The sequence below is a fragment of the Taudactylus pleione genome, unplaced genomic scaffold (assembly GCF_031769625.1).
Source record: "Taudactylus pleione unplaced genomic scaffold, aTauple2 ptg000571l, whole genome shotgun sequence".
NCBI classification, from domain to species: Eukaryota; Metazoa; Chordata; class Amphibia; order Anura; family Myobatrachidae; genus Taudactylus; species Taudactylus pleione.
The window spans coordinates 3099667-3114965 of NW_028284973.1; the positions used below are offsets into that span (position 1 = coordinate 3099667).

At 45.6% G+C, this 15299-nt stretch overlaps 1 protein-coding gene across 4 annotated transcripts in view; it reads right to left on the reverse strand.

The window, feature by feature from the left end:
- The window catches only part of ETV1 (ETS variant transcription factor 1), a 75890-nt gene that overhangs the window by 11953 nt on the left and 48638 nt on the right, over positions 1-15299 (reverse strand). For 3 of the 4 annotated variants that reach the window (XM_088453097.1, XM_088453098.1, XM_088453099.1), the window contains 2 exons: positions 8596-8664; positions 8440-8508 (listed from right to left, as the gene is read on the reverse strand). The exons of the other annotated variant lie outside the window; for it this stretch is intronic. In XM_088453097.1, coding sequence (XP_088309223.1) covers positions 8440-8508; positions 8596-8664 — 138 coding nt within the window. The remainder of the gene's footprint in view (positions 1-8439; positions 8509-8595; positions 8665-15299) is intronic. 4 annotated transcript variants of the gene reach the window in all.

Genomic DNA, 15299 nt, shown 5'->3' on the forward strand with positions numbered 1-15299 from the left:
AAATCCTGCTTTTGTGCACAATCCCCCCACTTAGGGAAAGATGAAATTCTTACAAACGAGATAAACCATTTTAGCTCTTTCACTGCTAAGGAGCGGTCTGACTCATCACCGAAACTATAGTTTGTTCTAGAACTTATGTCAAGTGCCATTATACAAGTAATTTAGTTATATAGCATTGCATTCCCTGGAAAGTATCATACAATCCATACAGTACAAAAATTTACAGAGAGGCTACGCGTGGTGAGGTCAATGGCTGGGGAGGCACACATGTATAAAAACAGTTTTTATATCAAAACTCTGGAGTATGACATGGAGTATGATAGGGGAGGGAGTATGACAGGGAGTATGATAGGGGAGGGAGTATGACAGGGAGTATGATAGGGGAGGGAGTATGAGAGGGAGTATGATAGGGGAGGGAGTATGACAGGGAGTATGATAGGGGAGGGAGTATGACAGGGAGTATGACAGGGAGTATGATAGGGGAGGGAGTATGACATGGAGTATGATAGGGGAGGGAGCGTGACAGGGAGTATAATAGGGGAGGGAGTATGACAGGGAGTATGATAGGGGAGGGAGTATGACAGGGAGTATGATAGGGGAGGGAGTATGACAGGGAGTATAATAGGGGAGGGAGTATGAGAGGGAGTATGATAGGGGAGGGAGTATGACAGGGAGTATGATAGGGGAGGGAGTATGACAGGGAGTATGATAGGGAGTATGATAGGGGAGGGAGTATGAGAGGGAGTATGATAGGGGAGGGAGCATGACAGGGAGTATGATAGGGGAGGGAGTATGACAGGGAGTATGATAGGGAGCATGACAGGGAGTATGATAGGGGAGGGAGTATGAGAGGGAGTATGATAGGGGAGGGAGTATGAGAGGGAGTATGATAGGGGAGGGAGCATGACAGGGAGTATGATAGGGGAGGGAGCATGACAGGGAGTATGACAGGGAGTATGATAGGGGAGGGAGCATGACAGGGAGTATGATAGGGGAGGGAGCATGACAGGGAGTATGATAGGGGAGGGAGCATGACAGGGAGTATGATAGGGGAGGGAGCATGACAGGGAGTATGATAGGGGAGGGAGCATGACAGGGAGTATGATAGGGGAAGGAGTATGACAGGGAGTATGATAGGGGAGGGAGCATGACAGGGAGTATGATAGGGGAGGGTGCATGACAGGGAGTATGACAGGAAGTATGATATGGGAGGGAGCATGACAGGGGAGGGAGCATGACAGGGAGTATGATAGGGGAGGGAGCATGACAGGGAGTATGATAGGGGAGGGAGCATGACAGGGAGTATGATAGGGGAGGGAGCATGACAGGGAGTATGATAGGGGAAGGAGCATGACAGGGAGTATGAAAGGGGAAGGAGTATGACAGGGAGTATGATAGGGGAGGGAGCATGACAGGGAGTATGATAGGGGAGGGAGTATGACATGGAGTATGATAGGGGAGGGAGTATGACAGGGAGTATGATAGGGGAGGGAGCATGACAGGGAGTATGATAGGGGAGGGAGCATGACAGGGAGTATGATAGGGGAGGGAGCATGACAGGGAGTATGATAGGGGAGGGAGCATGACAGGGAGTATGACAGGGAGTATGATAGGGGAGGGAGTATGACAGGGAGTATGATAGGGGAGGGAGTATGACAGGGAGTATGATAGGGGAGGGAGTATGATAGGGGAGAGAGTATGACAGGGAGTATGATAGGGGAGGGAGCATGAGGCTCTGCCTCCCCTGCCTCCTCTGACTGCACGTCCCTGGGTTACAGCTTGCTTTGAATGCATTCATTTAGCTATAGCCTGAATGTTCTCTCAGTCACAGTTGTGTCGGTAATATTCATATAATACACAAATGTTAATACATCTATTAATGCCTGTATATAATATCAAGGATGTCATCAGCTGATTCCCTTGCATTTTTGTGACAACAGTAACATGACTTACAGTATAATATTGATATAATGTACAGTAGACAGTGCATTAACCCATACACATATACTGTAAGCTCAGGATGCAAAAGCACATTTAGCACAAATGTATTTATATTTAATTAGTGTTACACAGGAGCGGCTTGTGTCGGTCATCTTAATGATGTGTGCTAGGTCTTCTTATTCTGTGCTTGTTAATTTCTGGGTCTCCTTATATAAAAGATGTGTAAAAAGCAGGGATAGGCCGATGGGAAAGCTATGAACTTTCGTACAATATTCTATTAAAAAAGTATTTTTGTCTTAATTCAGTCCCTCTAAATATAATGTTTTCCATGTTATTCTTGAAAAACAAATAAATGATTTTATACATGTTCATTATCCTGTTCTAACATCAAGAAGACAGAAGGACAGCGTAAGGCAGGTGCAATCTGACTGAGCCAGGTTAAACCCCGTGGTTGTGGTAGCAGTATACCTGTAAAGCTGGCCACAGACTAGACCAACTTACATCCAACCAGCCAACTTGTTGATTGGTTGGAATGAAAATCTGGTAAGGAATGGGAGTAACTGATGATCAGGAATTTGCTCCTAAATACCAGAAAACAGATGAAAATGGTCGTTCAGACAAGTTTGTTAAATGTTTGATCTAAACAATTTGTTCAAACAACAGTTTTTGTCCATTTTCCAGCGTTTGGGAGCAAATTGCTGAATGTCATTTGCTTTCATACCTTACCAGATTTTCATTCCAACCAATCAACTAGTTGGCTGGATGGATGTAAGTTGGTCTAGTGTGTGGCCAGCTTAAGAATTTTGTTGTTAGTGTCAGACATTAGAATTAGCCTATAGGATTCCTAGGGGGTGTGGCCTTGCTGGTATATAAGGTCTGATATGCATAGACTCAGCCTCTTTGTTTCTGGAAATCCCACCCTCCCTCCCTGTTTTGTGCTATGTATGTTGTGGCGGAAAGAACGGTAGTGTGTTTTTAGTCATTAGACAAGTTTGATGGGTGCGCTCTCCTTGTTCAATGATAGGCCAAAACGACCCTACAGGGAAATGACACAGCCCGTCCGGGCGTGCTTTTTTCTGGAGAGTTGAACACCAACGAGTGATGTGTTTGGTCTGCATGTGTCTGTGGGAGTGTCCGTTCCTTGTTGTCTGCCACCATACTAACTTTAAGCTCACAATCAATTTCAATTGGCAACATCTAATTATCTAACTCAATAGCCCAAATTCAATATTTAATTAATTTATTAATTGTTAATAATCTGATGTCAAATAAATTTGACCTTTAATTTTAAATCCAACTCCTGTTGTCCGTGTGTTTATTTTTAGATAAGTTTTTAGTCGTTTAAGTCATTTAAGTCTGTAAGGTATAGTGCACATATCAACCATTAGGGAGTTTTAAATGCCTGTCGGAATATAAACTACTGGGCTGTGTCAGGATACATTTAGGTGCAAGGGTTAAAAATGTAAGGCGTGTCCCCTTTTTAAGGTTTGATTTGGGTAGTCCTATTAGAGGTAAGGGGTGGAGTTTTGGGGAGTTGCTGGTTTATAATACTGATTACCTTGTTGGGAGGTCTCTTGACTCTTTGGAAGCCGCCCACCCTCTTATTGAAATTGTTAGCTTTTTTGTTTTACAGGACAAAACAGTAAGAGTGTCTATCTTGCCTTAGGTCTCGAAGTGCTCTCTTCACCAATGCATGGATCATATTTATATAATAGAACCCTTAGGCCACTTCTTCCCTACTGGGGTCAGCAACGCTACCAGTACCAGTGGACCTTTTTGTGTATCATTGGCAGGGGAGTTTTGATACTTGGAATTGTTGGTGATGGACTGGCAGTTGGGCCTTATCTAGGCATTGAGTTGTTGGCGATGAGCTGGCAGTTGGCCACCCATCTTAAGCCCCGTACACACTAAACGATGTGTGTATGGAGCGACCTCCTCCGCAACGGACCCGGCAGGGTGCAGGCATTGGCAAGTACATACACACTTGCCGATGCTGGCAACAACAAACGATGCTGGGGGGTAGCGGGGCCATGTTGCACTCGGCAGCATGGCATCGTTAGCGATATCCCCAGATTGTTCAGACGACTGGGGATATCGTTACCGACCCGTGGGAGTGCGGATAGTTAATCGCCTAGTGCATACACACGGGTCGATATGAATGATATATCGTTCAATGATATCGTTATCGTTCAGGGATATCGTCCAGTGTGTACGGGGCTTAAGCGTTAACTTGTTGGCGATGGGATTTCAGGTGCAAGTGGCGTTACTACTGAATGGCTGCTGTCACACACGGGAGGCTGAGGACTGCACTTCTCCATAGAAACAACCAATTTACAATACAGACGGATATTCGAGTAGGACTTGCGATCGCTAGAGGCACCTGTAATTGCGACCACATTACATCAGTTTAGAATCAGGCACATAATGTGCACTCTATAAGAGTGAGATTTATTGTGACATAATTGCCCCACGGTCATTCCTCATAGGTTCGTACAAGATAAAGGGGACAGAATTAAATGGTGAGATCTTATAACACAGCGAGCAGACGGGGAGAACATATCAAAATACAAGTAAAAGCAAAATTGTTATTTGTCACCTAACCTAATAGAGAAACTGGCCCTCATTCAGAGACGGTCGTTAGATGCAAGCAGTCGCACTGAGTCAGGACGGCCGCTTGCATCCTGAACGGCCGCCTCCTTGTCGATCGTTAAGCTGTGGGTTACCACCCACAGCTTAACGACCGACCAGGTTGATGGTCGCGATGGTGATCACCATCGCGACCATCGGGGCTTACGACCAGACCCTAAGGTTGGGTCTGGGCACTCGTAAGCCCCAGGGAGCTTTCTGCTCTGATGGAGCAGGAAGCTCCCCACTGACATCACTGATGATGTCAGTGCGGCCGCCCACAAAACAGTAGGCGTTCGTAAAGGAACGCCTCTGTTTTGGTAACCACCCCCCGGCCCGCCTACCAAACGGGGGCAGCTGTCGATCAACATCGACAGCCGCCCCTTTCGTAGCGAGCTCCGGAGCGACAGAGTTTCTCTGTCGCTCCGGGGCTTGCGCATGTGCAGTGCGGCCGCTGCGCGTGCGCAGGCCTAACCATCGAGTCGGTTACGAGCGCATCGGCGTTCGCGACCGACTCTGAATAAGGTCCACCGTCCTTTACAATTTCCTCCACGCCAGTGGAAATAGATAACGAGTCACGCCTGTTTCAAGTGGTCAAACGCTCAACTGACCTCTTCACATATGAATTACCAGGACTGTGCAAAAATGAAAGGGGCGACAGAAACTGGCCCAATCACTTACTGCATACTAACTTCAAATACAGCAGAAACCCAAAACAGGTTTATTTGATTTTTGGTTTTCTTTAAATAGAAAGTTAAGTACATTTAAAATATGTATCAGATAAGGACAGTGCAGAAAGAGGACTACGGTATTCATTTTTCTTTTGAATGTTTCAATATACTGGCTGCGTGAAGGAAGGAAGAGCATTTGCCGTAGGGATCAAAGATCTCGGTGACCAATCTTTTGCCTGTCCTCGGCACATAGAAAGCAAAGGAGTGTATATCCAGTGTCCCTAATATTCCTCTCCCCCTTTGATAGTCAAGAGTAGACCACCATTATACATCAGTCAGCTAGACAAGTATTAAGATACAAAAACAACCCAAAATAGGATGAATGAAAACGCAATTCACAGTGAAATGAATGGAAACCCCGCTAGCAATATGGGCTCAAAGCAACATTTATATATATTTATTTCTCTTATGGGGGAAATGTATCCAGCCTTGGAGAGAGATAAGGTGGCGTAGTTCCCGAAAGCAACCACGAAGCTAACTGTTTGCTTTGGGGGGCAACTTCTCCACTTTATCTCTCTCCAAGGTTTCTCCCCCATGAAAGTCAAACTAATTGTAAAGTATAATGCAGTATTTCCTCCAGCAAAACTATACAAATCACAACTCAGCCCTTTGATTACAATTTCTTATACAGAATAGAAAAGTAAAATAGTTACTCTTAGCATTATCTTTATTAAAACATTACTGGTCATATCCCAGTGACGAGTGCTTGGGAGGTGCAACCAAACCCACTTCTGCATAGGTTCGGTGTACAACAAGGCATCGACAACACCCACCCCCCACACATGCTTGGCCATGCGTCCTTCCACCCACTAGCGGCGTCCAGGCCTAGCACATCTCACCACCATTCTCATAGGCAAACGTAGGGGGGGTTTCCATCTGCCTGGAAACCCCCCTCCCCAGCCCACACCATGACCACAATAGAAATAGTAATATAATGGAATTTTACTAGCGCTGCATGTTCTTCTCAGTATCATAAATGAAATAAATAGCACCACCTGTGGATCTTTTAACATGTATCAGTCAGTAATAAATAACCTGTGCACCAATTAGGGGATTTGGAAAACATGCACCGTTAGGAATGCACTGCTATAGAGCCCAATATGTACATATATGTTCAGGGCAGTGCTAGGTTCTTCTGTTGTTCCCCCAGACTCCCGGACTTGCTCCCATGCCCTGAAATGGTGCCCACATCTAAAATAAAAACACTCAGCTACGGCAGGGTGGCCCTACTGCCGCATTTAATGGCTTACTGTGATCTCTGGTCCTGTATATGCTGGAATTATGACACACAATGCACTTTGTATGACGCATATTAATGCAGGATAAGTGGTAATTATGCCCTCTTCATGGACTGGCCACACTCATTTGGAAACCCCCCTCTAGAAAACCTGCGTTTGCCACTGATTCTCAACAGAATGAGCCAATAATTACCGTATATACTCAAGTATAAGCCGAGTTTTTCAGCACATTTTTTGTGCTGTAAAAGTACCCCCTCGGCTTATACTCGAGTGCAGTGTGTAGCGCTGACCGGACAGAGTTCGGTCAGCGCTACACAGCACAAACACACAGTCGCCGGAGCCGGCAGCTGTGTGTTTATTGTAATCAGCAGCCGCTGAGAGTCTGTCAGACTCTCATCGGCTGCTGCTGCTCCCACATCATGAGTAATGACATCTATCCCATGCAAAGCGGCCGGAGGAGCTGTTAGCGGCGGGACCAGGAGTCGGGGTTTCAGGTAAGTGTTTATTTATTTTTTTAATTACGTCTCTCTACTGGGGGGAGGGGGGGACTACTGGGGGCACTACCAGGGGGCGATTACTACAGGGAGCACTACCAGGGAGCGATTACTACAAGGAGCACTACCAGGGGGCGATTTCTACAGGGGGCACTACCAGGGGGGGATTACTACAGGGGGCACTAAAAGGGCGGATTACCACTGGGGGAACTACCAGGGGGGATTACTACTGGGTTTAACTAAAAGGGGGGATTACCATCGGGGGCACTACCAGGGGGGGAATACTACTGGGGGCACTGAAAGTGGGGATTACCACTGGGGGCACTACCAGGGGGGATTACTACTGGGGGCACAACCAGGGGGAATTACTACTGGGGGCACTACCAGCTGCTGCATTTCCCACCCTAGGCTTATACTCGAGTCAATAAGTTTTCCCAGTTTTTTGTGGTAAAAGTAGGTACCTCGGCTTATATTTGGGTCGACTTATACTCGAGTATATACGGTAGGCCAGCAACATTCATACATTAGACAGAAAAGATATTTCTTGTGGGAAATATATTTGTACATGGTAATCTCTGTATCAAATTATACCTAATAGTTTCAGTGGTTACACAGCAAAAGTGAAATTAGAAGGGAGTAGAAGACACATTAAAAAAAAAATGACAAACCCGAAGTGCTAAATAAAAAAATTCCAATGTATTAACTTTCTGCTACATTCTGTGGGAAAATAGCCAAAATGAATATTTATTTGGAGCTGTTTACAGCTGATAAGTATCAACCATTCAGTTTGAAATTATAGAAGTCTGAGCTCCCACTGACCGACCATTAAAAGCTGAATTAAAACTTTAGCAGCTTGGTTTTGCCACTTCAAAATGTCTGTGAAGGGTGAGCAGATAGACAAGAACCAAAATCAAGAGTGTGACTACTGTCCGGTCCTGCCACTCACTCCAGAGCGTCACACGGCACAGAGTTATAGTTTGGAGCTTCGAGACGAACCAGGGAGTAACAGCTGGATGAAGCAGCTCCAGATTGCCGGGGAGGACAGGAGACCATTATTATAATGCACTAATGCAACTTTAAATGACATTTACTAAAAAAAAAAAAGTAACTTTCTGCACAACCACTGCTAATGGTAATTTCTTGCAACATTGAAGCTGCACAAACAATTACCAGCAGAGATGAAATGCTGATAAAGTATGTTCAATAAAATGTTGCAGATTCCCTTATAGTCAATGACAAATAGATTTTTTTAATATTTTTTTTTTAAATGGACAGACATTAGTTAGATATTATCTACGTGACACTTCCTTCTCCGGCCAACAAATGGCCGAATGCTGCCCACTAGGCATACAGACCAGCACAAAACATGTATGGTTTTCCACTGTCCAATATACAAAGGTCAGCACATACCATCAAACTTCTCAGGAACCACACACGTGTCATCAAAGAACTGCCGGGGACCTTTCTCAAACATACAACCTGAAACGGTAACACAAAGCATGAGCGCCAGCAGGCTGGGAGCGATACATTGTTGCAGTGTAGTGAGACAGGTGTAGGGGGGCATACCTTCTGCTCCATTGGGATGGGCCAGGAAAGCTTCTTGCCTCATGTAAATGGAATGGCAGCTAGGCACTTCTGCAAAGGAAGCAAAGACAATGCTAATCAGAGGGGTGTCTGGAACGGAGAGCGCGCAGGTTATCAATGAGACAGGCCGACGACAGAAGAGTAACAGAAAGGGGCACACGGTGCAGCGAGAGGGAACCTGTCAACACATGGCTAGCGTTCTCCCAGACACACGGACACGGCTCTGCACGACGAGGCTCCGATATGAGGGAACATTGATTTTATCTAACGCACTCACTTGAACTCAAACTTTCAGCATAATCAACCTTGCTAAAGGTTAGCTCCTCCAGCAATCACACTTTACTTAAAATAGCACAAAGATTTCCTCTTTTTTTTTTTCCTTGCAAATCTGATTCCCATTTGCCTGAAATAATATTTTCTGATTAATTACATCTCTAAACTCCGTACAATCTTCAAATGATCATCAGACTCTTCATCTCTTTTGAAAAATCTATCTATCTATAGCTATCAGAAATCTAATATACAGTATGCATGTATCTATCTATATATCTATATATATATATATATATATATATATATAAAAGTCCCAAATTAAAACTAATTAACAAAATAATTAACAAACGTATAAGATAAAGTGAGATGTTTCCTATTTCATAGACTGCATGTGTCCCAGAGTCTAAGGGGTATATTTACTAGAGTGCGAGTTTATAGAAGTGGAGATGTTGCCCATTATTTATCTATCTATCACCTTCTAGAAGATAATTGTTAGAATCTGATTGGTTGCTATGGGCAACATCTCCACTTCTATAAACCCACACTTTAGTAAATATACCCCTAAATGTTATGTACAGATTTATAGCAGTTGACCAAATGCTTAGTGGTTCTCACCCGCTACCTTTAGGTTTTCCCAACAGGTCCTGTTCTGAGGATTTCTGTCTGTGGAAGCAGGTGGGGTAATTACTAACCCATTAACATAGATTAACTGTGTATTACTCAAAATAAATCCAAAATGACCTGTTGGTGGTACCTGAGGACCCATGCTATGGGAATCGGTATGAAATACCGGAGGCTCAATAGCGGCATCCCGATATCTGAAGATACCGACAGGCGGGGCTGATTCAGAGATGGAGGCAATGCCGATATTTATGCAGCTGAGCGATTATCGGTGTTCTGCGCATGTGTCTGAGTCACACTGCGCATGCGCCACGTTTCATTTTCATTGTTGCCCGCAGCGAGGACCTATGCACAAAGTGATTGACAGGCAGGGACAGGCAGGGACGGTTTGTGGGTGGCAACGGGTAGGTGGCGTCTCAAACGCAAGAGTGTCGCAACCAGTTTCGGGGCTTGTCTCTGCGCGACCATGGGGTTACTCAGAAGTCCGATAATTAACTGATCTGCGTCCGATGCTGCGCCTTTGTACGCAGTCGCCTGGATTTGCAAAGCCGCTAGTGGGCGTCTCAAAAAACAAATCCCGGCGACCGCAACATTTGCACAGCCGCTGCATACAAACGGCATTGGCGTACATCTATAGATCAGGCCCAGAATCAGAAAAGTGACATCTGATGGCTGACAGAGGTTATTGCATGCCATTTATTTAAAAAGAATAGAAAATTACAGCCACTGTAGTCAGTGGCAAACGCAGGATTTCTAGAGGGGGGTTTCCAAACGCTTGATTTTAGAGCGAGTATGGCCAATCTATGAAGAAGATATGGCAGTAAGCCACCCTGCCTGAGCTGAATGTTTTTATTTTAGATTGTGGGCACCATTCCAGAGCATTGGAGCAAGTCTGGGAGCCTGGAGGAGCAGCAGAAGAACCTAGTACTTTCCTGGACATATATGTACATATTGGGCTCTATAGCAGTGCATCCCTAACAGTGCATGTTTTCCAGATCTCCTAGTTGCTGCACATGTTATTTATTACTGGCTGATACATGTTAAAAGATCCACAGGTGGTGGTAATTATGTAATTTGTGATACTGAGAAGAACATGTAGCACTAGTAAAATTTTATTATATTACTATTCCTACTGTGGTCATGGTATGTGCTGGGGAGGGGGGGTTTCCAGGCAGACGGAAACCCCCCTTGCGTTTGCCTATGGTAGTGGCTAAGGGCTCTATTTATTAACATTATTTTTACTAAAATAAAGTGAAAAAGGGTGTTTTCACACCCTTTTCACATTATTTTAGTTTCACCTGTAGTTATTACAGGGCATTTGGAGTAGAATTAGTAAAATTCTACTCCAACCCCTAGTATCACTTATTTTTAGTAAAGCAGATCGCATTTCCCATAATTGTAATGGGAAATGTGATCCGACCATAGTTACTAAAAATAAATTATAAAAAAATACCGGGGGAAGCCCTGTGATAATAACGCCACCTGGAGGTGGCGTTATCCAGGGTCTCCCCCGGTTACCGGGCTCCCACTCTGCTCTAACGGGGAGAGCAGAGGCGGGAGCCGGTACTAGTAATCAGCTGTGTGGTCTAAATAGACCGCAAGCTGATTGCTGTAAAAAAAAAAGAAAAAAAAATTAAACATTTTTTTTTTACTTACCTGAATCCAGGGACCGGTGATCGGGCCTCCAGTGATGGCTCCTCTCCGGTCAGCTGGTCTCCCACAGTGCACTGCTGCCCGGTCATCAGGTGATCGGGCCCCAGTGCAGTATGGGAGATCACCTGATCGGGAAGCCCGGAGAAGATCACCGGAGGCCAGGAGGATGCAGGTAAGTGTAATGAAGGGAGGGGGGGGTCGCGGGGGGGGGAGGGGGGGTCACGGGGGTCCGCGATCGCGGGGGGCAGGGCTTAGCGCCGGGGACGGGGCTTAGCGTCGGTGGGGGTAGCAGCGACGGTGGATCGGCGCATGCGCGGGCTCTTAGTCGCGGTATTTTTTCCGAAAATACCGCGACTAGAGTGCGGATGGGATCCGCAGGGAGAGAGCTTTATCGCAAGCTCTGTCCCTGCAAGGGATTTATAGTAAATCCCTGTGATATTGCCTGAATTCTCAATGCGAATTCACTCGGTAATATCACACTACAATCCGCATTCAATATGTAGTAAATAGAGCCCTAAGAGATGTAGATGCCATTGGTGTCTACAGAGAGACACTACATTTGGATTTACCAAAGTAATGATGGAACGGAGAGGGGAGAAGAGCATTGGACATCTTATAATTTTGCCTGTCCCATCTCATACAGTTTGGTAAACCACCCTGTATGACTGTATCCATGTTGCCCTGTACAGATTAAAGCCGCGTACACTCTAGACGATAACTTGAACCATGACGATATCATTATCGTTCATCGCGTTTAATATTGTCCAGTGTACGCTCCCGCTGAACGTTAACAATGTCTTTCATCGCCCGCACTTGCAGGGCAACCAGAAGATATCGTCAGGTTCTGCAAGTTCAGGGATGAGGGTGGACGCCGTCACTAAACGAGGTCGTTAACGATATTGTTCAGTTTGTATGTTCAATGTATTTAACAACATTGAGCCCGGCAGTGCAGGGTAAACACTTAACGATATCGCACATGGAGCACATCATTAAGTGTGTAAGAGCCTAAAGGGCAATATTTAATAAAGTGAGAGGTTTTAGAAGTGGAGATTTTACCCCCTGCAACCAATCAGATTCTACTTATCATTTATCTAGCACCTTCTAGAAGCTAATACCTAGAATCTGATTGGTTACTAGGGACAACATCTCCACATCTATAAACCTGCACTTTAGTAAACATACCCCTAATGCTCTAGTGAGGGTCCTTCTCCCCCCATATTCACCAACCAACAAGGAACTGCAGGAAGGCGGATTACAAAACATGCCAAGTGTGCATGACGAAATGAGCAAAACAATAAAAATAAAATGTATTGCACTGACATGTTACACAGTATGTGAATGTAGTTTGATTAGTCTAATCCTTTAAAATAGGTGAGAAGACCAAAATCTAAATATAATTTGAAGTGTTATACAGTTTGTGTTTGCCCCATACAAAGTCATACAGATAACAGACTCTCAGAGCCATGGGAAAATTATATATGGTGGATGACTTAGATATGCTGGTATTCCCCTTTAATCTAGGCCATATGGGATGCAGTACACAGTATCATTAAAGTGCACTCATTGCTGACAGTGGAGTCTGCCATTTTGAGCCTAAGGGGCATCGCTCATAGAAAGAATAGGCTGCACTTCATGAATAATGGTTCAGTCCACAAAATGGACTTCTCAAGAGAGCAACTGGGCCAACGACCCTGAATGACACCAAAGTAGTTTGCGTCGTCATGCGAACATCAGAGATTCTCTCAGATCATTATTGCCCATAAGGTTATTCCAACAATATTATCACATCTGTCTGCAGCCATCCACAGCTGTGGCCAACATGTATATCTGAGACGTGACACATAATTTATGCAAATGTATTCAAGATGGCGCTGAAGGTTGGACCACAATGACTACACAATTGGGGGTATATTTATTTACATATTTATGCTGGCTTGGGAAGTGTTCACTTCAGCAGGACTCATTCTCTTGTGGCCGTTCAGGGTCAGAGTGTCTATTTTATGACATTTTCATCTCCTGCAAGTCTGCTTGAAATCAGTGAAAAAAAGTGGGGCTAGAACCTGTTTATTTTAAATTACTTGTATCCATATATAAAGAAATTTTAATTGGAAATATTTAGACCCACATGTAGCACAACTCTGAGCCAACTGGGTGTGGTATATTTTGTTGACATTCATAATGTCGACATGGTCATAATGTTGACATTGAACACACCAACATTCATCATGTCGACACTGATGCCCTCAATAGTAGTCCCCCTATACACTGCACCCAGTAGTAGTCCCCCCATACAAATACAGTGTCCCCAGTAGCGGCCCCCCTATACAGTGCCCCCAGCAGCAGGCACCCCCCCATAAAGTGCCCCCAGTAGCGGCCACCCCCTATAAAGTGCCCCCCCCTGCTGTGCCAGGCTTGCCCACACACACAGAAGAACAAAAAATACAGCTTATCTGATCCTGCTCCTTACGCAACCGCTGCTGTCCGTTCCGATTCCCTGCTCTTCTCTTGCAGCATGAGAGAGACGTCATGACATCTCTCCCATCACCCGCTGCGAGGGGGGGGAACCAGAAGACTGAGCTCATTAGTGAGCTTCAGACGGCTCCCTCCGTGGACGACGCAGCCACCAATGAGAGTCTGTCTGACTCTCACTGGCTGGCTACTATAACAATCACACAGCCGCTGCTGGCAGCTGTGTGTTTGTAATCTGTGTAGGGCAGACCACTCTCACTGCGGACTGCCCTACACTTGTAGGGCCGGGGAACTAGCGGGGGTAGTCCACCCCTTGGCTGCTGGTGGCACTGCCGGACGGCGCTCCCCCTTTGGTCGGCGCCCCTGGCGAGTGCCATCCTTGCCAATGGGTAGATACGCCCCTGCTTCCGGTCCTGATGACTTCCAGATCATTGTGCGGCATTTCTGAATATATCCTTAAGGCCTAACTCTAACCCTCTCCCTAGAGCCTCCCGCTACATAACCCAGACCCTCCCTCTAGTGCTTAAACCTAACCCTTCCCTCCAGCAGCAGAAAGTCGACACTTCACATGTCGACATTGTGAACATGCCGACATACTGCAGACGCATATATGTTCAATGTCGACATTTACACAATGTCTGCATCCTAATTGTTGACACTGTAGTGTCGACATCTCAACGGTCATCAATGTAAGTGCCGACATTATGACTACCTTTCGTGTCAATTGGTTCTTCAATGGTCATTGGTAAATACATGCAATCACTGAACACAGAAATTGGCCACTTGTTAATGTCCTCCTCCGGTGTGTATGTTAGATCTACCCCAGAACTATTCCGTATGACACTGTAGCAACATTTTGAAAAATTGATGGGTACTTAGATTAATTTCAATCATAGGGCAGTGCAATTTATATTCAAGGTCTAGAAAAGCCTTAAAACACAAATCGGAATAAACAGTGGCGTAACTAAGGGAGGTAGGGGAGGGTATGTGCCCTGGGCACCATCGGACGGCGTCCAGGTCACACTCGTACTACTTGGCGGCGGTGTGCACCCTGCTGCACCCAGGGCCGGAGCCAGGCTGGAGATCACTCATGAGCCACGCCTTCTGGCTCCCGCACTGGGTGAAGGGAAAGATGTCATGAGGTCTGTCCCATAGTGCCAAGCAGGACCGGAGGAGCGGACGGCGTCAGGAGCGGGGATTTCAGGTAAGTATAATTTTGTCTGTCTACGAGTTTTATGTGTAAAAGGCAGTACTATTGGGGGCACTTTATATTGGGCATTATATGAGGGGCACTACTGGGGACACTATACAGTATATTGGGTTCTAGTGAGGGCACTGCATAAGGGGCACTACTGAGGGCACTGTATAAGGCGCACTACTGGGGGCACTGTATATTGGGCACTGCATAAGGGGCACTACTGGGGGCACTATATAATGGGCACAACTGGGGGCACTGTTAAGGGGCACTATATATTGGGCACTACAGGGAGCACTGCATAAGAGGCACTACTGGAGACACTGCATAATGTGCACTACAACAGTGGGCAATGCATAAGGGGCACTACTACTGGGGGCAGTGCATAAAGGGCACTACTACTGGGGACATTGCATAAGGGGCACTACTACTGTGGGCATTGCATGAGGGGCACTACTACTAGGGGCATTGCATG